The following is a 27838-nucleotide window of genomic DNA, read 5'->3' as shown; positions in this document are numbered from 1 at the left end:
CTAGGTACTTTTATTTTTTCAAAGGAAGAGGAAATATTTTTTTTTATTTGAATTATTTGATTAAAATGAATTCTTTGGGAGATAGCTTTTCTGTAATTTGAAGCTTTCTGGATAATGGATTTCCAGATAAGGGATCCCATACCTGTATCAAATAACCCCGCTTGATGTGTCTTACATTTCCATTAATTTTGCACATTCCAACAACAAATACAATAATGGATCAGAGCAGTGAGAAAGAACCTGATCAAAGATGAGCAGAGAGACGGCTGCTCTAAATTCTCCAAGGCCGTAGTAGGCAGCAGATGGTCTCTGCTCATCACCCGAATAAGGCAATCAATGGAAGTGACGGTTTCATTATATAGAAATATAACCTAACGTGTTTTTAGCCTAATAATCGTCAGGAAAGCTCAGCGCTTTGGGTTGTGTGTATGATGAGCTCAATGGTAGCCGCACCTTGCTGCAGTCATTTGGATCAACGTTGCTGATAGATTTAGGGCTGCAAAACAAAGGAAATATAATAAGTTGTACAATTATGGGATCCTTGACTTGAACACAAACACTAAGGTTCAAAACTCGGTATACCTACTGACTTTTGAAGCATGGACCGACCCGATACCCTTAGGGTAACCCACGGGTTGGGGCCAACCTCGGCACATCAGTTGCTGGTTGTGGGTGGGTTCAAGTTGAGCTCTTCTGCTCGCGCTCCCCACCCGCAACCTTACACTGCCGGTTTCCTCTTCCGGCTCCTCTATTTATAGGCATGCCCCCCTTTTGTGACATCATTGCGGGGTGGGCTCGGGTCTATAAATAGAGGGAAGAAGCTGGGTTGGTTAGGGGTTGAGTTGGGAGCGGGCGGGTTAGGGTCGGGTGCAGGTCGAGGTTTTCTTGACCCGCACATCACTACTACTAACATAGACTAATTGCAGTACAGGTATAGAATATATTATATGTAAGGCTTGGGACTTTTCTAGATAATTTTATTTATTTCCAAGATCATGCCATTCCTTTGTCACTTACCTTTTATATTTTACAACAGGAGGTACAGATTTCTTTATAGAATGCAAATATATCATCATTATATCTGCACTTTTAGCCCATCGTCAGATAGATCTGGACAATTTGCAATAAATCTTCCCTATTGTGTTTTACCTTGATTACTTCATACACATCTGTGTCTCTTGTCTGTAGGGCAGTGTAGGGACTCTCGGTGGCCTGGGGATTCTGCAAAATGTCATTGACTAAATTATAGGTTTTTTTTCACAAATTTGTTGGCACAACATGATTATTTTTATATATATATATATATATATATATATATATATATATATATATATATATATCAGTCCTGATGGTGTCTGCACTCCAAGGCTTTTAGTATTCTGTGGGGTGCACAGCCAAAATCTGAGTATTTAGCATGAAATAATCCATGGCCGGCACACCCTTAAAATTCAAAAAAATTTTTTATTGAAAACTCATTGTTTAAAAACCAACGTTTCGGTCCTCATTAGGACCTTTATCAAGGATACTTGATAAAGGTCCTAATGAGGACCGAAACGTTGGTTTTTAAACAATGAGTTTTCAATAAAAATTTTTTTTGAATTTTAAGGGTGTGCCGGCCATGGATTATTTCATGCTATATATATATATATATATATATATATATATATATATATATAAATATATATGATTATTCATGTTTACACTTACAATAGCCCAAATAATATGTAAGAAAGTTGTTCATATAAATTTAATACTGAATTAACGTTGATCCCTAATAATTTAGAAGTTAACAGTTAAACAATACAGATCAGATTTAGGATATTCCTAATACTTAACACCCTCTATCCTGTAGCCCATTAATTCCACACTGTAGAATCTCATCTATTTATTATAAAATGTTGTGTACCGTATATACTCGAGTATAAGCCGATCCGAATATAAGCCGAGGTACCTAATTTTACCTAAGAAAACTGGAAAAACTTATTGACTCGAGTATAAGCCTAGGGTGGGAAATGCAGCAGCTACTGCTAAGTTTCGATAATCAAATTATTTAATAAAAGGACACTCACAAAAAGTGTGTAAGTAACAGGAATGATACTGAGAGTTCTACAGTGTATTAAAGCTCTCAAAGCAAAACTGATACCATAAGAAATTCCAATTATCAAAACTTCTGCTTACCTCATATCTTACTACATGCCCTCTCAATCCTATATCCCGGATAACAGGATAAGCCAATGCATTTATTACATTCCTTCAGGTCAACAGCCCAAATCTGACGGGGAGTAAAAAAGAGCTCCTACCCCCCTGACTGATGGACCATGACCCATGCGCAGACATGATCTGATCCCGGGAGCTCACACACATTCCCAGATGGTTGAAGAGCATGGTCATGCCATATGTAGGCAAAGTTCGTCTTCAATGGGGCCCTTCACTTAGTATATGCTGTGCTACTGTATTGGATGTTGTGATGCCAAGTGCACAAACCAGCCAGCCCCTGGCAATGCAATGTGTTTATAAGCATTTCTGCATAAGCTCCAGTTTCATCCTACTGGCCCTAACAGATACCTGTGCCATTGGGCCCAAAACACAATAGGCACACCATAAGTAGAATGCAAAAGTGGGCTGTCAGTCCTACGTCTCGCCTCCGGCTAACACCCCCCCGTGTGTCACCTGAGCAGTGTCAGTCTAAGTCTCGCCGCCGGCTAACACCACTCGCACCCGCCCCCCCCGTGTGACACCCGAGCGCTGTCAGGCTAAGTTGCGCCGCCCGAGTACTCACAGTCCTACGTCGCGCCGTCGGCATTCACCGGTCCATGTCGCGCCGCCGGACGCTGCCCCGTGCTCTCACATTCATACCATACCGTCAGTCATACGGACTTAGTACAGGAACATCAGGCACGTCGCTCGCAAGTACCTAACCCCTCCCCTTTACGTATGCGTGCCGTGCCTGCATGCAGCTGTTGGATTGGAGCGCTTGGGCGATGCAGGGCGGGGGTTCTGGGGTGTTGATCGGCGGCTCAATGTGACTGCAGCATCACACAACAGATGCGCCGGTACATCTTGACTCGAGTATAAGCCGAGGATTCCTTTTTTAGCACATTTTGAGTGCTGGAAAACTCGGCTTATACTCGAGTATATACGGTAAGTATTATGGTCAAAGTACCACTCACCAAGGTGATAACAAAATATCTTTATTGTGTGGAGTTACAAATTATATGCAAAGTACAAACAGCCAGGTCCCAGCTACAGGCAAATGCATGATAAAGAGGCTACAACAGATGAAGTTGGGAAATAATAACTCAGTAACCAAGTAATTTTCAAGGCAATAAATTGATAAGGAACCAGTGATGTGTGGGTGGACAAAAAAGTGACCCACAACGGACCCTAACTTTCCCACTCCCAGCCCATAAATAACGATTTCTGAAGTGGGCCATAATGACACCATGGGTGGGGTGAGGGCACCCAACCTGTACAATCTGTACAAGTACATTAGAGGGGATTATAGGCAGATGGGGGATGTTCTTTTTTCCCATAAAAACAATCAACGCACCAGAGGTCACCCCTTTAGATTAGAGGAACGAAGCTTCCATTTGAAGCAGCGTAGGTGGTTTTTCACGGTGAGGGGGTTGGGCAATGCCCTGCCGGGGGATGTTGGGTAGGGGGTTCCTCACGGTGAGGGCAGTGAGGTTGGGGAATGCCCTGCCGGGGGATGTTGGGTAGGGGGTTCCTCACGGTGAGGGCAATGAGGTTGGGGAATGCCCTGCCGGGGGATGTTGGGTAGGGGGTTCCTCACGGTGAGGGCAGTGAGTGGGTTGGGGAATGCCCTGCCGGGGGATGTTGGGTAGGGGGTTCCTCACGGTGAGGGCAGTGAGGTTGGGGAATGCCCTGCCGGGGGGTGTTGGGTAGGGGGTTCCTCACGGTGAGGGCAGTGAGGGGGTTGGGGAATGCCCTGCCTGGGGATGTTGGGTAGGGGGTTCCTCACGGTGAGGGCAGTGAGGGGGTTGGGGAATGCCCTGCCGGGGGATGTTGGGTAGGGGGTTCCTCACGGTGAGGGCAGTGAGGTTGTGGAATGCCCTTCCTAGTGATGTGGTAATGGCAGATTCTGTTAATGCCTTTAAGAGGGGCCTGGATGAGTTCTTGAACAATCAAAATATCCAAGGCTATTGTGATACTAATATCTACAGTTAGTACTAGTGGTTGTATTTATAGTTTATGTATGTGAGTGTATAGATTGGTAGGTGTGGGTTAGGTGTGCTGGGTTTACTTGGATAGGTTGAACTTGATGGACACTGGACACTTTTTTCAACCCTATGTAACTATGTAACTATGTAACCTGCAGGGGATGTGTTTTCTGGCCCGGACCCACCTGCCCCTTATCATCAGGAAAATCTGGATTCCACTCATCTAATGTATGTTCTGTATATTTACTGTATGTGTCAGTAACTAGCTACAATCGCATCCTTCTCTTTAACATCCCTGTTATTAGCAATGGGTGAAATTTCCATGTTTCACCATTGCCAGATTCTTTCGCAAAACAGGCACAAAAATTTGCCATGCAAAATATTTGCTGCATGGCAAAAAAAAAATCTTGTTTTCCTAATTTTCCGCCATTTTGCAATTTTTTTTGGCAAAGCAAAATGGGACATGAGAATCCATTGGAAAGACTCCTTGATCTGTCCCAGTGCATCCCGCATGTTACATATTTATACTTTGGGTGAAAACGGGTAAAATTTCCCCTATTTGTTTTACCTTTGTTACATCAGACATGTCTCTCATCTGCAGGGCTGTGTAGCGGCTTTCAGTGGGGTGAACATCCTGCAAAAATATTGAAAAGTATTAACAAAAAGAACTGTATTATAATTTCCTCTTTTTTCTTCACAAAGAATTGTTTGTATATTATTCACATTTACACATACTGTAGATCGGTACTTAGTTTAGGATGTGGAAAGCAGGGTAGAAAATGCAAAACAATGGTTGCAACCAGCTGTTTTTGTAATCCGCCCTGTGTGTCCTCCATGAATACAGCACTGCCTGCATTTAACAGCAATGTCGAAAAATTCACGAAACAGCAAAAATGTTGCTCACCAAAAAAGAATTGTCAAAAAAAGACGAGCGCGGCTATTTTTTTTATGCATGCAACCATTTTTTTTTGTCACGTGGTAATTTTTCCCACATCAAATTTTGTTGTGAAATGAGTACATTTACTGTGAATCCATGCCTGCCCCAGCTTTCAGTATCTCCTCCCAAGTGGAACCCAGGTGAATTCCTCTAGTCCCTTAATCTGTACACTTGGTCCCTATTCTGGGCAGTAGTGCACCCAGGATTCTAATCCTTACTAATCTCCTCAGTGGAGCTCAGGATGCTCATCTAGCTAGCCCTGATCCTATCTATCACACTTAGGGGCTGATTTACTTACCCACGAACGGGTCGAATGGAGTCCGATTGCGTTTTTTTCGTAATGATCGGTACTTTGCGATTTTTTTCGTATGTTTTGCGATTTTTTCGGATCCAATACGATTTTTGCGTAAAAACGCGAGTTTTCCTATCCATTACGAAAGTTGCGTAAAAAGTTGCGCATTTTGCGTAGCGTTAAAACTTAACGCTACGAAAAATGCGCAACTTTTCGCGTAAGTTTTAACGCTACGCAAAATGCGCAACTTTTTACGCAACTTTCGTAATGGATACGAAAAACTCGCGTTTTTACGCAAAAATCGTATTGGTAACGAAAAATTCGTACAGAATCCGAAAAAATATACGAAAAAGTCGCAAAATGTTCGTTTTCAAGTCGGAACTTTTCCAATTCGGGTCGGATTCGTGGGTTAGTAAATCAGCCCCTTAGTGTGACCTATAACAAGGGATAGCCTGTCTCTAACTAGTATTATAGAGAGAGAAGAGAATAGCTGCACCCTCCACAATTAAGTATCAAACTAAACCAGATTCTATAAAGGAGATAGATATGGAGAAAAAATCTCCAAAAAACGTGCAAATGAAGTGTTAATATGTACAAAAAAACAACTTAAGAAACTCCCTAACGGGTGTTCCACAACAGACTTCAATTAACTGCACCGTTATTTAGTTGCCTAATTGGACTCACTTAATTAACACAGAGTTTTAGTAGATCGTGAAATTAAAATTTAACCTTTATTAATTTATAATAAAACTTACATAAGTAATAAATAGAAAAGAAAAAAGAAAATCCCATTAAAAATAGCAGGGGGTATATCAGAGATCTTATCAGTTCTCCAGGGAGCATCAATTGTTAGTTGCTATTTCACTGAGGCTAACATGAGCCTCAAAACAATGTTACCAGTTTCAAAAGCAAACAGAGTTGTATCAATTTCTCTCCACTTCAAATTGCAACTGGAAAGTAGTAGGGAAAGTCCCTCACCAAATTAGTTACAAATGTAACTACCTTCACAGCAGACAGAGAAAGAAAATCTATTAATGCTTGCTAGAAAAAACGGGAGTTTTGGAGTGCTTTTACTACAACACTCCTGTAATATTTGTAACGCTCCCTTTAACAAAGTAATAATATCTAAACAAGTATTGTAGCATATATCAATTGTCCCATCATCCTATAAAGTATGGGATACGTGGGAGTTCCAGGGTGCTTTTACTACAGCACTTCCATAATGTTCCCAGCGCTCCCCTCTATAAAAAAGGGATATCTGTCACAACGCCGTAGCCTGTATAATTCACCCCACCATAGAGCATATTGTCACCTCCCCGTCCCTGGAGTAAACCACCCTGCACCTAAAATTATACGACCATAATGCACCTTATCAGTTATACCCCATTACGCGATTACTACCCCGCATCAACAGCCACCTCCCCCCTTTCCTTGAGAAAGCTCCATGAAAGGGAGCGAAACGCGCGTCGGGCGGGCACAGTGGTTTCTGGGGGGAGGTGGCTGTTGATGCGGGGTAGTAATCGCGTAATGGGGTATAACTGATAAGGTGCATTATGGTCGTATAATTTTAGGTGCAGGGTGGTTTACTCCAGGGACGGGGAGGTGACAATATGCTCTATGGTGGGGTGAATTATACAGGCTACGGCGTTGTGACAGATATCCCTTTTTTATAGAGGGGAGCGCTGGGAACATTATGGAAGTGCTGTAGAAAAAGCACCCTGGAACTCCCACGTATCCCATACTTTATAGGATGATGGGACAATTGATATATGCTACAATACTTGTTTAGATATTATTACTTTGTTAAAGGGAGCGTTACAAATATTACAGGAGTGTTGTAGTAAAAGCACTCCAAAACTCCCGTTTTTTCTAGCAAGCATTAATAGATTTTCTTTCTCTGTCTGCTGTGAAGGTAGTTACATTTGTAACTAATTTGGTGAGGGACTTTCCCTACTACTTTCCAGTTGCAATTTGAAGTGGAGAGAAATTGATACAACTCTGTTTGCTTTTGAAACTGGTAACATTGTTTTGAGGCTCATGTTAGCCTCAGTGAAATAGCAACTAACAATTGATGCTCCCTGGAGAACTGATAAGATCTCTGATATACCCCCTGCTATTTTTAATTGGATTTTCTTTTTTCTTTTCTATTTATTACTTATGTAAGTTTTATTATAAATTAATAAAGGTTAAATTTTAATTTCACGATCTACTAAAACTCTGTGTTAATTAAGTGAGTCCAATTAGGCAACTAAATAACGGTGCAGTTAATTGAAGTCTGTTGTGGAACACCCGTTAGGGAGTTTCTTAAGTTGGTTTTCTGTCTCTAACTAGGCCTAAACTGGACCTAGGTTCCAATCTGGTTCCACCCACCTGCTCAGGCAGAATCTCTCAGCAAAGGACCCAGAGCACATGGGTGCTTCCCTTATATGCTTTAGAAAAGTGACCCTTCCTGGCTAGTGTCTGAACTGCCAGTGGCATACGTATAACAAAGGAACAGCCCTTCTACACCAAGGACCCCCCTTAGCTGTAAAATTTCCTTTTCGGTAAACTCTGGTGAGCTCGGTTTTCTAGTATGCCCCATAAAGTGCTTTTAAAGGAGAAGGAAAGGTTGAAACTAAGTCAGCTTTATCAGAAAGGTCTATGTAAATACAGCCATAAGCACTCACAGTAATGCTGCTCCTTTGTGAGTCCTTTGTGAAGAGAAACAGGGAATTTCTTTCATTTTATTCTGTACACGTTTCTTCAGTATCAGACTTTCTTCTCTCAGATCAAACCACCACGGCTCGAGCTTAAGCATGCTTAGCTTGCTCCTCCCACTGCCTTTTCCCTCCTCCCCCTCCCCTCTCTGCTGTAATCTGAGCCCAGAGCACAGAGATGCAGACAGAAAGTGAAGTCAGACCAAGCTAAAATGGCAGCTGCTTTCTTAAATAAAGAGTGCAGTTACTCAGGTATGGTAAAGAATTCTACAGAATAAATATATCATTCTAGCTTGCCCTATTGTGGCTAATCTTTTGAGACAAAACTGCATCAGTAGCTTTCCATCTCCTCTAACTAAACAATATCTAGTTTTTCCCTTTTCCTCTGTGTTGTAGTTTTGTTTTGAAGGTTACGATTTGTAGGATAAACCCTGACACCATAAGAAGGAAACATTTATGACCTGAGCGCTGGGTGCTTGTAGTGGTAAACAGACATTTGTAACCTCACCTCATAATCGGACTCAGCTCTTCTTCCTCCTCGATCTTCCCCTTTCTGTAACTTTCTAGATGTGTTTGGGGGAAAAAAAGATACACATTTGCTGCTTATTGGTTGCCATAATTATTACTGTTTTTATGAAGTCCTACAAAAATAAATCTAATCACATACCTAAGAACTAAACATAGACCAAGAACCAATAGTATGACAAATACAGCACCAGCTCCACCCCCGAGTATAAACCTCATGGGAAGTCCAGTCTGTGTGGCTGCAATAGAAGAAAATAACAATTTATAGGTGTAACACTATTAGTATAGACTAGGTCAGGCCATAGGTGCCATGCACATGCGCAGCTTATCATAGTTTTTGCCCTTGGTATTAAATGTATCTATCAATACTGAATATAATGATAACATTAATTATTATTATTATTATTATGCACTGAGCAGTGGGATCAATGGTAGGTGGAGCCTTCATTAAAATTAAAAACGGTATTCATCATAGCAGTAAATTATCATTCCATTATTCCTTCATAGCAAGATGCAGAAATGAACTTTAACTGATATCCCCATGAGCTATAGTGATGGAATCGGGGAATGTCTGTGTAACCCTTTCTTGGCACACTCACTTTTTTGGGCTGTATACTTGCTTAAAACAGGAGATTTTGTGTTGTCTTAGCAATGTGAAAGATATTGGGAACTGGGATTTTTGCACAGTGCCGCCACCTAGTGGACATTGAGGAGCACACCTCAATTGGATTTCCACTAGGAAAAATAATTAGCACACACTTTGCAGCAAGGATAACTTTACTGTACATAACCATTGAAATAGAATGTAAAACAACTTTATGGGTAAATTATTATAATGCCCTAAGGAACCCTTGCAGTCTATCCACTCCTGGCACAGCCTCTTTAGGTGCCTAGTCCCAACTTGGATCTGGATAGACCCCAACCCTTTTATTCAGTTCAGTCCCTTCCCCAAGAGCTCTTAAGTCTTCCCCTTTGGAAAGGTGGCTGCACCCACGTAGCAGGCAAGCAATACCTTTCCTCGCCACCAGGAGACACACACAGAGATTCCACAGAGGGCTCTGTAATCAGCAGCAGCCCAGCAGGCTTCTCTCTTTGCAGTCTGAACTCACAACAACTGGCATTGACATACTTACTCTGGATCTCTCTTCCAAAAGCTGTCAAAACAGCTGGTCCCGCCCTGATTTTTGGCTCCAAACCTAGGCACACCTTCTCCCAACAGTGCACTGGGGCAGCCAGCCAATCAGGTTTTTCCAAAGTCTGATCCCCTACCTTCTCCCCTTGGACAAACCGGCAACATCCTCGCTTGCCAGCACCCCCTTATACTCATGTAGCCCACTTTAATGGATTCAGTGCTGCTACTGCTATTATTTGGTGCAACAGGAGCCCTGAGCCCCACTTACTATTGGGGGACAGGTATTCTTCCAGTAATGGTGTGCCTCCATCCAGGGATACTGTGGGATTGTATTCCCCACCCTGGGACTTAATACTATAATTCAGCCCCTCAGGGGATCCACTCTACTCCCGGCAGTTTTGCCCCTCCCTGGGGTAACTTCTTACTGGCTTGGTTGGTGATCCTGGGTATGAATAAGCTGAAAACTGAGGGTTATGATGAAACAGGTGAATCTTTATTTGGGCAGACCTCTCCAGGAGTGTAACAAAGACATCAGGGCACTTCCTCCTTTACTCCTCTCATAGAGAACCTCTCTCAAAGGTCTACCCACGGTACTCCCACCAGGTGATCTTATCTAGGAGTTCCCCCCAGTACTCTCACCAAGAGACCCTCTCTAAGGGCTCTCCCTGGTACTCACGCTAGGCGGACCCTCCACAAAGACTCACCCCGGTACTCACGCCCAGGGACCCTTGATTAGGAATTTCCCATCTAGTAGGGGCTTGATCCACCTGTCTAGACACTGTGTGCCCTGATCTTCCAGCTGATGTAATGCTGGGGATCTTAACCGCTCTACCACTCCTGGAGGGGCAATGTCGGCCCATTCTTACTAAGATGTCCTACATGGCACTCCTCGAGTGTAGTATAACATGAAACTGCTTGCTCAAGTCTGGCTATATGGAGTACCTCTGTCTAGAGGCAGTCCCCACACTAAGAACTAACAGAACATGGCTACATGCCCTTTTATATCCCAGCACCCCATCTAGTGGTTGCTGGTGAGAAATGCAGGGGAAACTCCCTTTTAGCAGAAAAACATCTAGGACCACCTTTAGGTGTCCAAATCCCACGAGGCCACCCTCTAGTGCCTGTCTAAATGGGAACCTAAGGGGCCCAAATCTGGGGATCCCTACACTCATAAGCAGTACAATACTCAATAGGGGCATTACCCAGAGACCTGCGCTTACCCAGACCCAGTCCCTTACATCTAGCAAGGGTTCTGTCTGCCTTCATGCCAACAGGGTTCTCCACAGTAATCTTCCTTTGACTCAACCCCTCATCTTCTTCAGGGGAGTCACTTTCAGATAGTGAAGTATAGTATAGCATAGTATCTTCACCTCCTGTATCGGTTATTGATTGCTTTATATGTTACTCTGTATGTCCAATGTATGGAACCCACTTATTGTACAGCGCTGCGGGATATGTTGGCGCTTTATAAATAAATGTTAATAATAATAATAATAATGTAGAGTGTAAGCTCTTTTGGGCAGGGCTCTCTTCACCTCTTGTATCGGTTATTGATTGCTTTATATGTTACTCTGTATGTCCAATGTATGTAACCCACTTATTGTACAGCGCTGCAGGATATGTTGGCGCTTTATAAATAAATGTTAATGTAATGTTAATGTAATAGTAGGACTTCTGTACTGTTAAGCCTTAAATTGCCTGATAATTCTCTTTAATTAACCCAGTTGCCATTAGTGTAACCTACACACTGTAATACTTACACATCAGTGTGACAGCAAAGCCTGGGGAATAGGAAGGTCCCGCTCCGTTCTGCACATTGCAGCTGTAGGTGCCAGAATGGGACTCTGTAATGTTATTTATCTGTAATATTCTGCCAGTCTCCCCATTCACAGGATTCCCATTTAGATACCAGCTGTAGCTGTACTGAGTTGTTGGTGGGTTATAGTCTGAGAAATGGCATTCAAGCTCCAGGGCTGCTCCTTCCTTCACTTCATCTTTTCTTTTTATTGTGACATTTTTGGCTTTATCTGAAGAAACATTGGTAAATAGAGTTAAAAGATATCATCAGTTATGGGAATTGTAGTTCAGCAACACCAGGGTTGCATTCTTAAAATATTATTGTTCAATAAAACTTTTCACCAGAGCCTTCAGCTCATTAAAATACAAATGAACCAATGGGGCAATTAGGCAGCATTCTTTTTACTTTTCTTTTGCCTCTGTAATTAATGTTTTGGCTAATTTTTTGATGAGTTGGCTAGTTCAGACTACAGAGAGAAATTCACATAATACTTACATAAAACCTGCAGCTCCAAAATCTTGGACTTTCCAGGTCCCCGTGGGTTCCTTGCAATGCAGGAGAATCTATCTCTGTCCCACCCCACAGTCACAGTTATATTCTGCCTTTGCTCAGGTCTCCGTTTTTTAGGCTCATTTCTCACGTGTTTGTACCAAATAAAGTTGTCTGCAGCAGGGTTGGCATCACTGAGACAGGATAAACGCACCTTATCATCTTCTTTCCTTTCCTTCTTCCCATCAGATATAACAACTGTTACATTTTTAGGAGAATCTGGTAAAAGAGAAATGATATTTAGCAGCAGGGGAGCCATTGGGGTGGGGGTTGGTACAGGGGGTCATAATTAGTTATTATTATTAGATTCCCATATTCAACTTTCATCCTGGCAAATAAAACACTGGTATGGGGCGCTGATTATAGAATGCAAAACGTAATTAACTGAAAGACAAATATTAAAGGGGTTGTAAACCCAACCAAGCCACTGTCCTACTGCACCCTCTAGTTTTCTATAGAAGTTGCTGAAAAATATAATTATAGATGCAAGAGAATCCACCAATGAGAATTTTACTGATCATCTTCCTGTTATCTTACATATAGAGATAATTATGTAATTTTTCCCGTCATTATATGGCACATGAATCAGACATGGGGATAAAGGGACAGACTTGTTCAGTGCTGGGAAACTGTGCTTATTGCTCCCAACTCCAATTGCAGGAACAGAGAACAGGGAGCCGGATTTACTCACATCAGCTGGGATTCTCATTGGGGGATTTCTTGCATTTTAATGCAGCCGCTGGCCCTGAAGATTTGGAGGGAAGTTTTGGAAAAGTTTTATTGTGCAATATTGCTTTAAGAAAACAACACTAACTAAAGCTCCCAGCATGCCTCACCCTTCATTATATGTTACATTGTAGTCCAGCAACAACTGAGTAAAGTTTGGTTGCACAGTGCAGTACAGCAGGGTTTAGTTCCCCTTTAATGTAACACACACACTGTAATACTTACACATGACTGTGACAGCAAAGCCTGTGGAATTGGAACGTCCCGCTCGGTTCTGCACATTGCAGCTGTAGGTGCCAGAATGGGACTCTGTAATGTTATTTATCTGTAATATTCTGCCAGTCTCCCCATTCACAGGATTCCCATTTAGATACCAGCTGTAGCTGTACTGAGTTGTTGGTGGGTTATAGTCTGAGAAATGGCATTCAAGCTCCAGGGCTGCTCTTTCCTTCACTTCTTTTTTTCCTTTTATTGTGACATTTTTGGCTTTATCTGAAGAAACATTGATAAACAGAGTTAAAAGATATCATCAGATATGGGAATGTTAGTTCAGCAACACCAGGGTTACATTCTTAAAATATTATTATTTAATAAAACTTTTCACCAGAGCCTTCAGCTGATTACAATACAAATGAGCCAATGGGCAATTAAGCAGCATTCTTTTTACTTATTTGTTTTTGCCTCTGTACTTAATGTTTTGGCTATTATTTTTATGGATTGTCTAGTTCAGACTACAGAGAAAAATTCACATAATACTTACATAAAACCTGCAGCTCCAGAATCTTGGACTTTCCAGTTCCCAGTGGGTTCCTTGCTTTGCAGGAGAATCTATCTCTGTCCCACCCCACAGTCACAGTTATTCTCTTTCTTTGCACAATTCTCCACCTTACAGTCTCATTTCTCAAGTGTCTGTACAAGGTAAAGTTGTTTGCAGCAGGGTTGGCATCACTGGCACAGGTTAAACTCACTTCATCACCTTCTTTCATTTCCTTCTTCCCATCAGATATAATAACTGTTGCATTTTTAGGAGAATCTGGTAAAAGAGAAATGATATTTAGCAGCAGGGGGAGCCTTTGGGGTGGGGGTTGGTACAGGGGGTCATAATTAGATATTATTATTAGATTCTCGTATTCAACTTTCATCCTGGCAAATAAAAAACTGGTATGGGGCGCCGATTATAGAATGCAAAATAACTGAAGGACAAATATTAAAGGGGTTGTAAACCCAACCAAGCCACTGTCCTACTGCACCCTCTAGTTTTCTATAGAAGTTGCTGAAAAATGTAATTATAGATGCAAGAGAATCCACCAATGAGAATTTTACTGATCATCTCCCTGTTATCTTACATATAGAGATAATGATGGCATTTTTCCCGTCATTATATGGCACAGGAATCAGACATGGGGATAAAGGGACAGACTTGTTCAGTGCTGGGAAACTGTGCTTATTGCTCCCAACTCCAATTGCAGGAACAGAGAACAGGGAGCCGGATTTACTCACATCAGCTGGGATTCTCATTGGGGGATTTCTTGCATTTTAATGCAGCCGCTGGCCCTGGAGATTTGGGGGAAAGTTTTGTTTACAGCTCCCAGCATGCCTAAATTGTCATGTTAAATTATGCTGACATTTGAAGTCCAACAACAGCTGAATGAGGTTTGGTTGAGTTACATCCCCTTTAATCAAAGCAGTGTGCCATCCCATTGGGCTGAGGAGGTGGTGCAAGGACCCAAAAGAATACTGTATATCCAGGAAATAGGCTAGATAAACGGCTACAAATGTCAACTGCAGTAAGGAGTTACCTTGATGCTGTGCAACATCTTGTCAGTTTTATAACCATAAAATTGTAACTAAAACATGTTTTTGAAACTGTCTGCACTGGCACAGATAAATTACTAATGTAAGGGGAATGATAAATTATGCCCCTTTCTCACTGGCAGTCCCCCAGTATTTAGACAGCTATAGGGGGTCTTCATATAGATGGGAAGTAAGTCTCTCTTCCTGGGTCATAGCATGACCTTTTGCAGTTCACAGTTTGGCCATAAGGTGGCACTGTGTTATAGTATAAAAGGTTAAGCAGCCATGTGGCAGGAAGCCATTTTGTGAAAGCTCTCCACCTGAGCAGGCAGGTGGAGAGGTTAAGAGGAACCTGGGTGAAAGTCCTGTTATAGGTCACACTAAGGGGCTGATTCATCAAAGTACGAGTTTGAATCCTGAAACGGGTAAAATTTGGATTAGATATGATAATTTCTGATGAAAGGAAATGCCATGAAAATGCTTACGGAAAAAAACGTATAAGTCACAATAATATCATATTGGCGATCCGAAAGTCACCAAACTTTCATATCCGAACGATTGTAAACGGCGGGAAAACTTTTCTGACTTTGAACCTTCAGTGCATGATATTGGAAGCCTCCCATAGGGCTCAATGGCACTCTGCAGCTCCAACCCGGCCCAAGGAAAGCCTCCCATAGGGCTCAATGGCACTCTGCAGCTCCAACCCGGCCCAAGGAAAGTCTCCCATAGGGCTCAATGGCACTCTGCAGCTCCAACCCGGCCCAAGGAAAGTCTCCCATAGGGCTCAATGGCACTCTGCAGCTCCAACCCGGCCCAAGGAAAGTCTCCCATAGGGCTCAATGGCACTCTGCAGCTCCAACCCGGCCCAAGGAAAGTCTCCCATAGGGCTCAATGGCACTCTGCAGCTCCAACCTGGCCCAAGGAAAGTCTCCCATAGGGCTCAATGGCACTCTGCAGCTCCAACCTGGCCCAAGGAAAGTCTCCCATAGGGCTCAATGGCACTCTGCAGCTCCAACCCGGCCCAAGGAAAGTCTCCCATAGGGCTCAATGGCACTCTGCAGCTCCAACCCGGCCCAAGGGAAACCTCCCATAGGGCTTAATGGCACTCTGCAGCTCCAACCCGGCCCAAGGAAAGTCTCCCATAGGGCTCAATGGCACTCTGCAGCTCCAACCCGGCCCAAGGAAAGTCTCCCATAGAGCTCAATGGCACTCTGCAGCTCCAACCCGGCCCAAGGAAAGTCTCCCATAGGGCTCAATGGCACTCTGCAGCTCCAACCTGGCTCGAGGAAAGTCTCCCATAGGGCTCAATGGCACTCTGCAGCTCCAACCCGGCCCAAGGAAAGCCTCCCATAGGGCTCAATGGCACTCTGCAGCTCCAACCCGGCCCAAGGAAAGTCTCCCATAGGGCTCAATGGCACTCTGCAGCTCCAACCCGGCCCAAGGAAAGCCTCCCATAGGGCTCAATGGCACTCTGCAGCTCCAACCCGGCCCAAGGAAAGTCTCCCATAGGGCTCAATGGCACTCTGCAGCTCCAACCCGGCCCAAGGAAAGTCTCCCATAGGGCTCAATGGCACTCTGCAGCTCCAACCCGGCCCAAGGAAAGCCTCCCATAGGGCTCAATGGCACTCTGCAGCTCCAACCTGACCCAAGGAAAGTCACAATACCGATGCTTGAATGAATCCAAAACTTTCATACTCGTTGTGACAAATACGATTTTGTTGCATAAATTTTGCTGCATGGTACGAAAATTAGGGGGGAAAAACGGCGAAAATACGCACAGTACGAAAACTTGGAAAAAATACATTTTTTTGTATTCAGAAGCAAACGTACTTTGATAAATGGGCCCATAGGTGTGATAGATATCCCGGGTGTACTGCGGCCCAGAGTACTGCGGCCCAGAGTATATAGACCTACAGTAGGGCTAGATAGTGAATCGCCTAGGTTTCACTGGGAGGAGCATAACCTGAAAACTTGGACTAACTCATTGTGCCCTGCGGGGAGAGAGTCATTGTGACTAATTATTGTGAGTATTGCCTGACCTGTGATATGCTAAATACCTGCACTGCTGTACCTGTCATTACTCCTGTGTGGCTCTGTAAACAAACAAGTTCCTATTCAAGTTCAAGATTTTGTGACTTATAGTCGCACAACACCCTGGCCTCCAAAATTAGCAAGGGCTCACGCCTAAGAGAAACAATCCCACACTCAGTAAACTTGGTGTGGTTTATGATAGCCCAAGTGCCTAATTTACCATACTATTACACTAATAAAACATTTTTCACTTCACTTACATGTTATATTCAAAGTGACCCGGCGTTGGGATCTGAGCCCATTTGGATACGTAGCTTCACATTCAAGTTCAGCCCCATGATCCCGGTAGGAGGGGAGATATTCTATTACAGACTCAGCTTTCCATACTCCATCCTTAAGGCTCTGCTGCCTGTCAGTGAGTTTATACCCAGCTCTGTTCCACTGTAGAGTAGGGGGGCTGGGGGGGCACATGTGTTCTACAGAGCAGGAGATGGGGGCACGTTTCCCCTCAGTTAGATCTGTGGGTATCTGTATTGCTGGCTTATTGGGAACATCTAAAGGAATAATTAATTACTACTGTTAGTAAGAGTTAATATGGGCTCCTGACTATGACATTGCCAGCCTTCCCTCATATCTTCTACTCAACCACTTTGCCCCTCATCTTGGGTTGCCACCTGTCTGATTTTGAAATGAACCTATTTTTTTAAGAGGTTGTTTTATTTAAAACCTCCTTTCTGGATTTCAGAAAAGGAACAGTAACACCATAAAAATGAAAGTGTGTTAATTAAAATATAATGTACTGTTGCCCTGCTGTTCTGTTTGCTACAGAAACCCTACTATAGTTTATATACAGTGTCTTGCAAAAGTATTCGGCCCCCTTGAACTTTTCCACATTTTGTCACATTACAGCCACAAACATGAATCAATTTTATTGGAATTCCACGTGAAAGACCAATACAAAGTGGTGTACACGTGAGAAGTGGAACGAAAATCATACATGATTCCAAACATTTTTTACAAATAAATAACTGCAAAGTGGGGTGTGTGTAATTATTCAGCCCCCTGAGTCAATACTTTGTAGAACCCCCTTTTGCTGCAATTCCAGCTGCCAGGCTTTAGGGTATGTCTCTACCAGCTTTGCCCATCTACAGACTGAAATCCTTGCCCATTCTTCTTTGCAAAACAGCTCCAGCTCAGTCAGATTAGATGGACAGCATTTGGGAACAGCAGTTTTCAGATCTTGCCACAGATTCTCGATTGGATTTAGATCTGGACTGTGACTGGGCCATTCTAACACATGGATATGTTTTGTTTTAAACCATTCCATTGTTGCCCTGGCTTTATGTTTAGGGTCGTTGTCCTGCTGGAAGGTGAACCTCCGCCCCAGTCTCAAGTCTTTTGCAGACTCCAAGAGGTTTTCTTCCAAGATTGCCCTGTATTTGGCTCCATCCATCTTCCCATCAACTCTGACCAGCTTCCCTGTCCCTGCTGAAGAGAAGCCCCCCCAGAGCATGATGCTGCCACCACCATATTTGACAGTGGGGATGGTGTGTTCAGAGTGATGTGCAGTGTTAGTTTTCCGCCACACATAGCGTTTTGCATTTTGGCCAAAAAGTTCCATTTTGGTCTCATCTGACCAGAGCACCTTCTTCCACATGTTTGCTGTGTCCCCCACATGGCTTGTGGCAAACTGCAAACGGGACTTCTTATGGTTTTCTGTTAATAATGGCTTTCTTCTTGCCACTCTTCCATAAAGGCCAACTTTGTGCAGTGCACAACTAATAGTTGTCCTATGGTCAGATTCCCCCACCTGAGCTGTAGATCTCTGCAGCTCCCCCAGAGTCACCATGGGCCTCTTGGCTGCATTTCTGATCAGCCCTCTCCTTGTTCGGCCTGTGAGTTTAGGTGGACGGCCTTGTCTTGGTAGGGTTACAGTTGTGCCATACTCCTTCTATTTCTGAATGATCGCTTGAACAGTGCTCCGTGGGATGTTCAAGGCTTTGGAAATCTGTTTGTAGCCTAAGCCTGCTTTAAATTTCTCAATAACTTTATCCCTGACCTGTCTGGTGTGTTCTTTGGACTTCATGGTGTTGCTGCTCCCAATATTCCCTTAGCAACCTCTGAGGCCGTCACAGAGCAGCTGTATTTGTACTGACATTAGATTACACACAGGGGCACTCTATTTAGTCATTAGCACTAATCAGGCAATGTCTATGGGCAACTGACTGCACTCAGACCAAAGGGGGCTGAATAATTACGCACACCCCACTTTGCAGTTATTTATTTGTAAAAAATGTTTGGAATCATGTATGATTTTCGTTCCACTTCTCACGTGTACCCCACTTTGTATTGGTCTTTCACGTGGAATTCCAATAAAATTGATTCATGTTTGTGGCTGTAATGTGACAAAATGTGGAAAAGTTCAAGGGGGCCGAATACTTTTGCAAGCCACTGTAAATACCCTGCTGTGTAGCCCCGGGGGCAGCCATTCCTGCACTGGTACAGCTGGGGTGTTTGCTACAGAAACCCAACTATAGTTTATATAAATACCCCACTGTGTAGCCCCGGGGGCAGCCGTTCCTGCACTGGTACAGCTGGGGTGTTTGCTACAGAAACCCTACTATAGTTTATATAAATACCCCGCTGTGTAGCCCCGGGGGCAGCCATTCCTGCACCGGTACAGCTGGGGTGTTTGCTACAGAAACCCTACTATAGTTTATATAAATACCCCGCTGTGTAGCCCTGGGGGCAGCCATTCCTGCACTGGTACAGCTGGGGTGTTTGCTACAGAAACCCTGCTATAGTTTATATAAATACCCCGCTGTGTAGCCCCGGGGGCAGCCATTCCTGCACCGGTACAGCTGGGGTGTTTGCTACAGAAACCCTACTATAGTTGATATAAATACCCCGCTGTGTAGCCCCGGGGGCAGCCGTTCCTGCACTGGTACAGCTGGGGTGTTTGCTACAGAAACCCTACTATAGTTTATATAAATACCCCGCTGTGTAGCCCCGGGGGCAGCCATTCCTGCACTGGTACAGCTGGGGTGTTTGCTACAGAAACCCTACTATAGTTTATATAAATACCCCACTGTGTAGCCCCGGGGGCAGCCATTCCTGCACTGGTACAGTTAGGGTGTTTGCTACAGAAACCCTACTATAGTTTATATAAATACCCCGCTGTGTAGCCCCGGGGGCAGCCATTCCTGCACTGGTACAGCTGGGGTGTTTGCTACAGAAACCCTACTATAGTTTATATAAATACCCCGCTGTGTAGCCCCGGGGGCAGCCATTCCTGCACTGGTGCAGCTGGGGTGTTTGCTACAGAAACCCTACTATAGTTTATATAAATACCCCGCTGTGTAGCCCCGGGGGCAGCCATTCCTGCACTGGTACAGCTGGGGTGTTTGCTACAGAAACCCTACTATAGTTTATATAAATACCCTGCTGTGTAGCCCCGGGGGCAGCCATTTAAAGGAGAAGTGCAGTAGAATATAATGGGGTACTACAGAGGTTATCTGTTGTCTGCAATTTAACCTGTACCATTTAATACCATTTTTCATTTGGTAAATATGCACTAAAGTGAGAGCACATAGGAGGCAGTGGGATGATTCGTTTAGTAAAACCACTGATCATTCTTGGCTTTGATATTTCACAGGTACTTTGTTGGGTTTGGGCTGATACCTGCCCCCTTGCAGAATCTCTTTGAGGCTTTTTAATATGAGTGTGTGGGTGCCGTTATATTTCTATTACCTGAGACTTGAACTCTCACTCGCTGACACTCACTGATGACATCACAGTTCCCATGTATATAGGGATAATAAGTGCCACTTTCTTGCACATCATTAATCCTCAGGGAGCAGCTGTTTGGCTCATTGCCGACCCGGGAAGTGCGGCCTCTGTAACCCTCACTCACATCAGAGGGATCCTGTTGGCTAAATATTATATTGCTCGAATGCTTTGTTTCTCTGTACCAAATCAGATTGAAGCCCTTGTTGCCCCTGGGGAGGGTGAATGTGCAGGGAATCTCCACACAGGATCCTCTCAATGCTCTGATGGATTCAGGGAGGGTAATGGCCCAATCCTGACTGTACGAACCTGGGAACCCCCCTGAGAAACAGACACATTAGTGCAACACAAACAGCACATAGAGCCCCAAAGGGTCATTTATGACCACAAGTGAAGTGTGCAAAGTGCAGTTTTGGATACAATTAGCTGTTTTGTTTTAACCCAAAATGCAGTGTTTTCTCCACTATGCTAACATTCCAGTTGCCGAGCCAGAGATCACTATTATTTGTGTAGCCCACTTTTGGTATTTTCTGTGCTGCTACCTGCTGATTACTTATTCTTGGCGCTACAGGAGTCCTGAGCCCCCGCTTACTATGGGGGTTAATAAGGATTTCTCCCTTAAAGGCGTGCCTCCACCCAGGGATAGTCTTGGGGAACTGTAATCCACCCCCTGGGAACTTAACAGTCTCTAGTACCTCTGCTATGGGATCCACACACAGCCCCCAGTACCTTGCCCCTCCCTGGGGTAGTAGCTTACCGGCAGGTAGGTGATCCTTGTGCAGGAAACAGTCAAATACACACTTAGTAGAATGAATCAGTTGAGCCAGTTTATTAGGGCAGGACCTCTCCAGGAGTGGAACATGTTATTGATACACAGCAATGCAGGGCTTTACCTCCTTACTACTCATTGAGAGCTTTCTCCTGTTGGGCAACTCACGGTACTCACGCCAAATGTCTCCTTCTAGGTGATCTCCCCGGTACTCACGCCAGAAGGCACCCCCTCTTGGGGCCCTTCCCGGTACTCGCGCTAGGCAGCATCACCACAGGCAGCCCACCCCGGTACTCACGCCTAAGCCCCCTCAGATACAGCCTCCTGGGCTAGCGGTGACCTTGTCCACCTACCTAACCACTTATGGCCCTGCACTCCGGCTGATGTAATGCCGGGAGGTCTTAACCTCGCTTACACTCCTGGAGGGGCAATGTCCGCCCATGCTAAACTCCTGTTGTCCTACATGTCACTCCTAGAGCGACCTATTATAGAACTTCTATCTAAACTGTGCCAGGGGAGCACACTACCTGAGCAGCCCCTGGGCTAAAATGTCTGGCTCTCAGCACATGGCTGCATCCCCTTATATGGGCCTATGCACCACCCTGTGGCCAAATCCCGAACTGCAGGTATACACCCCATTAACTGTTTAACTACCCAGTCATCCCAGTGTCCCTGTTTCCCAGCACCACCCTGTGGTCTGTCCTAGGGGTTCCTGTCCTAAGGGCCCATTTTTGGTAAACCCCTACATTCTCCCCCTACAAGAAAATTGTCACCTCCTGGCTGACACACATTCTACCAAATACATTACATTTACCATGTTGTTAACATCACGCTTCACAGCTCCTCCAGGAGACTGCCAGGGTACAATGGATGAACTGGAAAGGAAAAGTGAGAGAAAACAAAATCCCCACAAGAGTCTCTGTCCCTTAGACATTTCACACTCAAAAGGAAAGAAAGGACAATTTATATGCCCAAAAATCAAAACACATTTCTTTATTTTACATCAAAGAAAATAAAGGCAAACTTTTTCTTTTCCTGGCCCACCCCTCCTCCTTGAGGGAGTCCAGGTCCCAAGGTGCTCCCACCTTGGGCTCTCCTCCACCAGCCGGTGGCACTTTTAGCACAAAGAGCCCTCCTGGGCTAACTTAAAACTTTCCCACTCTGGGATAAACTGCAGACTCCTCACTCCCAACCAGCCGGTTGGCTGCGGTCTTGGCTCTCTCTCTTTAGCCACCAACAGTCTCTCCTTGAGAAAGTGAGTCTCTCCTTGAGAAGGGTACCCAACATTGGTACTGCCTCCTGAACTGAAGAATCCCCTCCTGGGGCTAACTTTTTTTTCTCCGGGGCCTTGCTCACACCATCTGACTGAACCGGATTTTTATGTCCTCATAGGGAGCATAATAATTGGGATGAGGTTTCCTTACCGACTTCCCATTTGGCAGAGTCACTTCCAAATAAAACTGTTTTGGCTCCGGACTTTTCCTGCCACAACTGTGGACTGTGTGACGCAGCACTGTGCGGCCCCACCACCACTCTTTTTCTATGGCCCGGACAAACCTCCACGCAGCCATCTTTTTGCTCTGGTTAGGATGGGTTAAGGCATGACCAACCCTCTTTTCCTTGGTGGATATCTCATTCACTACCCACTCATCCAGCATCTCTTCCATCTTTTCATACACCCATATTGGTGCGTAAGGCATAAAATACCCCCACAGTCTAAAGATCTTGTAATTTATCACTCTCTGTATGCGTGACACTCTACAGAAAATGTCTGGATCTGCTTTCCCTGGCAGCACCCAGAACTCTTTCTCTTCCTCCTTGGGAATCTTTCTAGGTGCATAGAAGAGATCAGGTAGTTTGAACAAGGCAGGACTGTACTCATCCTCCTCAGCTTCCCTCAAGTCTTCCTCCCCAGCAGGAGTACTACTTGTGGCAGACCCAGGGGCTCTTGCCTCAGCAAGGCTTCCCTCCCTCAGGACCTGGCTGTATGAAGGGGGCGCTGATATCTCTTCAGCCCTCACCTCTATGTATGGGAGCATGGCAGCCTCGGCCACCTCTTTAGCACAGTCACTCTCCCCTTGGGGATTGCATTGTAGTGGGACCCCCTCTATGGGCAGCGCGGGTTTCTCTAGGGAAGATGCGGGAGATATAGGTGCTGAAACCTCCCCTGGGCTCTCTCCCTGGACCGTCACCCCCTGGGGCTCCCCACTCACGGTTTCATAATTGGCGCAGCATTCGCCAACCTGTGGCGCAGGTGCTGCCGCCTCCTCAGGCTGCTCCTCTAGTGCTGGGATAGCCGCCTCTTGGGCACTGACACACTCCGCCGCCACTCTCTGTTGCGCGGCCGCCAGTTTACCCGCGTTCAGCTTTGCCATCAGGGCCATGATGACTCCATGCCCTGTGCTCATTACTTCATCCCTCAGTGGGCCACGCCAGCATTGGTAGCCGCACTGCGCGCATCGCCCCTTGGGCCGGTGGAGGGCTAGGTATGCCTCTGCTCCGCATTCCCCACACAGCGGTACCATGGTTGGGTCACCCTGTGGAGTGATCTTTTCAGCAAACAGGCCCAGCCACACGTACCGGAAACCCTCATCATAGGCAAACTGCGGTTCAGGTAGGGACTCTAGGCCCGCGCTACCACTTGCACTCTTAGCAGACATAGCTGGGAAGTAGTGTAGCAGCCAGTCCCACACGCGTCTCTCACTAGATGCTGTCTGGGAATTTCCCAAGATGGCTGCCATGACGTCGACGCTCATGGTCACGCCCCTGCTCAGCTCTTGGCGCACTTTCAATTGTCTCTTATTGGCCGCAGACCCTCACGGGGCGGTCACTGGACACGTCAACTACACGCCACCCCCTGGCCCGCCTCTTTCTTGCGAGTCTTCCTAGGCTCTCTTGGCGCCAACTCTCTGCAATCCTATTGGCCAGGAGTCTTCCCTGCTCCTCTTTCGCGCCAACTCCCCTCTTGGGATGCGGATCAGGGGTTGCCCAAATCTAGCCTGGTCGGAATTAGGGTACTGTAGTTACGCTAGGCCTCAATTCCTTTAGGGCCCTTTCTTCTAAACGGTTCCCAAACCGATCTCAGCAGTGCCTCCAAATGTAGCCCACTTTTGGTATTTTCTGTGCTGCTACCTGCTGATTACTTATTCTTGGCGCTACAGGAGTCCTGAGCCCCCGCTTACTATGGGGGTTAATAAGGATTTCTCCCTTAAAGGCGTGCCTCCACCCAGGGATAGTCTTGGGGAACTGTAATCCACCCCCTGGGAACTTAACAGTCTCTAGTACCTCTGCTATGGGATCCACACACAGCCCCCAGTACCTTGCCCCTCCCTGGGGTAGTAGCTTACCGGCAGGTAGGTGATCCTTGTGCAGGAAACAGTCAAATACACACTTAGTAGAATGAATCAGTTGAGCCAGTTTATTAGGGCAGGACCTCTCCAGGAGTGGAACATGTTATTGATACACAGCAATGCAGGGCTTTACCTCCTTACTACTCATTGAGAGCTTTCTCCTGTTGGGCAACTCACGGTACTCACGCCAAATGTCTCCTTCTAGGTGATCTCCCCGGTACTCACGCCAGAAGGCACCCCCTCTTGGGGCCCTTCCCGGTACTCGCGCTAGGCAGCATCACCACAGGCAGCCCACCCCGGTACTCACGCCTAAGCCCCCTCAGATACAGCCTCCTGGGCTAGCGGTGACCTTGTCCACCTACCTAACCACTTATGGCCCTGCACTCCGGCTGATGTAATGCCGGGAGGTCTTAACCTCGCTTACACTCCTGGAGGGGCAATGTCCGCCCATGCTAAACTCCTGTTGTCCTACATGTCACTCCTAGAGCGACCTATTATAGAACTTCTATCTAAACTGTGCCAGGGGAGCACACTACCTGAGCAGCCCCTGGGCTAAAATGTCTGGCTCTCAGCACATGGCTGCATCCCCTTATATGGGCCTATGCACCACCCTGTGGCCAAATCCCGAACTGCAGGTATACACCCCATTAACTGTTTAACTACCCAGTCATCCCAGTGTCCCTGTTTCCCAGCACCACCCTGTGGTCTGTCCTAGGGGTTCCTGTCCTAAGGGCCCATTTTTGGTAAACCCCTACATTTGGCACAGGCATTGGTGATAGAAATGGCAGCCGGGGGAATCCGGAGACACAATCTGATTGCCCCCCCACTTGCCCTGGATGTTAAAGGAAAAGGCAAAAATTTTGCCCTCTATTAATCCTGAGATTCACTCATCACTGCTTATAGCAACTCATCAGCCTTAGCTATAAATGTATATTGTATAGAGCTATGCGAATGATGGAAAAAATGGTATTTAATTTTTAGATTTGTAAAATTGAAGTAAACTTCATCCCATGTTAATACATGTCACCTAAACTATAGTAGGGTTTCTGTAGCAAACACCCCAGCTGTACCAGTGCAGGAATGGCTGCCCCCGGGGCTACACAGCGGGGTATTTATATAAACTATAGTAGGGTTTCTGTAGCAAACACCCCAGCTGTACCAGTGCAGGAATGGCTGCCCCCGGGGCTACACAGCGGGGTATTTATATAAACTATAGTAGGGTTTCTGTAGCAAACACCCCAGCTGTACCAGTGCAGGAATGGCTGCCCCCGGGGCTACACAGCGGGGTATTTATATAAACTATAGTAGGGTTTCTGTAGCAAACAACCCAGCTGTACCAGTGCAGGAATGGCTGTCCCCGGGGCTACACAGCGGGGTATTTATATAAACTATAGTAGGGTTTCTGTAGCAAACACCCCAGCTGTACCGGTGCAGGAATGGCTGCCCCCGGGGCTACACAGCGGGGTATTTATATAAACTATAGTAGGGTTTCTGTAGTAAACAACCCAGCTGTACCAGTGCAGGAATGGCTGCCCCCGGGGCTACACAGCGGGGTATTTATATAAACTATAGTAGGGTTTCTGTAGCAAACACCCCAGCTGTACCAGTGCAGGAATGGCTGCCCCCGGGGCTACACAGCGGGGTATTTATATAAACTATAGTAGGGTTTCTGTAGCAAACACCCCAGCTGTACCGGTGCAGGAATGGCTGCCCCCGGGGCTACACAGTGGGGTATTTATATAAACTATAGTAGGGTTTCTGTAGCAAACAACCCAGCTGTACCAGTGCAGGAATGGCTGCCCCCGGGGCTACACAGCAGGGTATTTATATAAACTATAGTAGGGTTTCTGTAGCAAACAACCCAGCTGTACCAGTGCAGGAATGGCTGTCCCCGGGGCTACCCAGCAGCTCCAGGATTCCCCCATCATCCTCTGTTATTTTGGACAGCTAATTGGGCGCATGTGTCACTCAGACCCCAAGCCAACTAGACTCTGGCGCTAACTTTGATGCATCAGGCGCAGTACTCCCTGACACATGCACTGACACTGGAATTCTGTGAAGAAACATGCATAATCAGTAAAAAAAAAAAAACATGGTGCCAGAAAGAAAATGCCCCGAGTAGCCTCAGCCTAAGACTCTGACAGAAATTGTCAGTAGCTTTGTGTTACTTAGCAAGATGAGACATACAAATCACATAATGTGTACTAACCCTGGATTATGTGTAGGTTATGGGGAGGGTTGGATTTACCTTGCAGAACAACCATGAGAATGATCCTGTGTAAGTGCCTGTAGCGCTCCATCATGTCTCCCCCACAACTCTCCTTCTTCCTGCATTAAACAGCACACAGAAATAATTGGTTCAATAAACACACACACAAAAAAAAATAAGGGCTGTGACACAAGGGGAGATTAGTCGCCGCGCCACAAATCTCCTTTGTCGCGGGCGACTAATCTCCCCGAAATGCCATCCCACCGGCTAGAAAGGGGCCCCGTAACAGAGCGAGGGAGGAGTTTAGGGCACGGGGCCATGATAAGGTAAGGAAGAGGAGCCCGGGAAGGAAGTGTCTGGTGTGAGGGATTATGGGTAATGTAGTCCCGAAAGGGATTGGCCACAAGGGAAAAGCAGCAGAAGTAAAGGGGAGGAGCACGGAGGAGAGGGGCCATCTTGTTTTCAGCAGCTCCCACCCACCCTCCCTTAGTTGGAAAAGTGGGGGGGGGGGGGGGGGAGAGAGAGAAGGTGAATGAATGGAACATAGTCGCAGCCAGGGGATTAATTAGAAAAAGGGGACTATGGCGGAAGGTTAGGCCTGAGGCTAGGGACTACAGCCATAGGGCGGTGGTAAATGGGGGTTTCTAACCTCAGGGAACTGTTTGCGGTGGGGGCAGTTACAGCTCCCACAAAGCAGCCTTCAGCGGCTTACTGTTATTAGGTTCTCAAAGAATAAGTTATGGTATTTAATTACATTAATATGTTATGGTTAAAATGGGGTTGTTTGAAATAATGGCAAATTTGATATTGTTGTAAATAAACGGGCTGCGGCCTTTTCTACCCAAGAAGGTGGCGTGTGTGTGCTTTCTTTGCCGGGTGGGGGCAGAAGAGGTAAGCATAAGGGGGTGGGTTGCCTGGGAGGGCCCCCGGAAATTGACGCTGCCCTTATCATGTAAATCGCCATTGGGATGGCATACGTGGCACTTCAATTTGCCAAATTCGCAGAAGATTCCTCTTGGGGAGATTAGTCGCCCGCGACAAGGGAGATTTGTTGCGCGGTGAC

General features: G+C 45.6%; 1 protein-coding gene across 1 annotated transcript; it reads right to left on the bottom strand.

Moving 5' to 3' along the window:
* Window positions 1-387: 387 nt before the first annotated feature.
* On the bottom strand, window positions 388-26907 carry LOC108645196 (B-cell receptor CD22). The gene is made up of 12 exons (XM_031906571.1): window positions 26815-26907; window positions 20412-20768; window positions 13813-13869; window positions 13062-13328; window positions 12057-12329; window positions 11524-11790; window positions 8774-8870; window positions 8615-8669; window positions 4750-4815; window positions 1150-1221; window positions 1018-1049; window positions 388-496 (listed from the first exon to the last, which is right to left on the bottom strand). The coding sequence occupies exons 1-12, from the start codon at window positions 26867-26869 to the stop codon at window positions 388-390; spliced, it is 1707 nt and encodes a 568-aa protein (XP_031762431.1). The 5' UTR covers window positions 26870-26907.
* Window positions 26908-27838: the final 931 nt, after the last annotated feature.

The sequence above is a fragment of the Xenopus tropicalis genome, chromosome 7 (genome assembly GCF_000004195.4).
Source record: "Xenopus tropicalis strain Nigerian chromosome 7, UCB_Xtro_10.0, whole genome shotgun sequence".
In the NCBI taxonomy this organism is placed as follows: Eukaryota; Metazoa; Chordata; class Amphibia; order Anura; family Pipidae; genus Xenopus; species Xenopus tropicalis.
The sequence above is the reverse complement of the archived record's forward strand: the minus strand, read 5'-3'. Positions and strand labels throughout refer to the sequence as shown.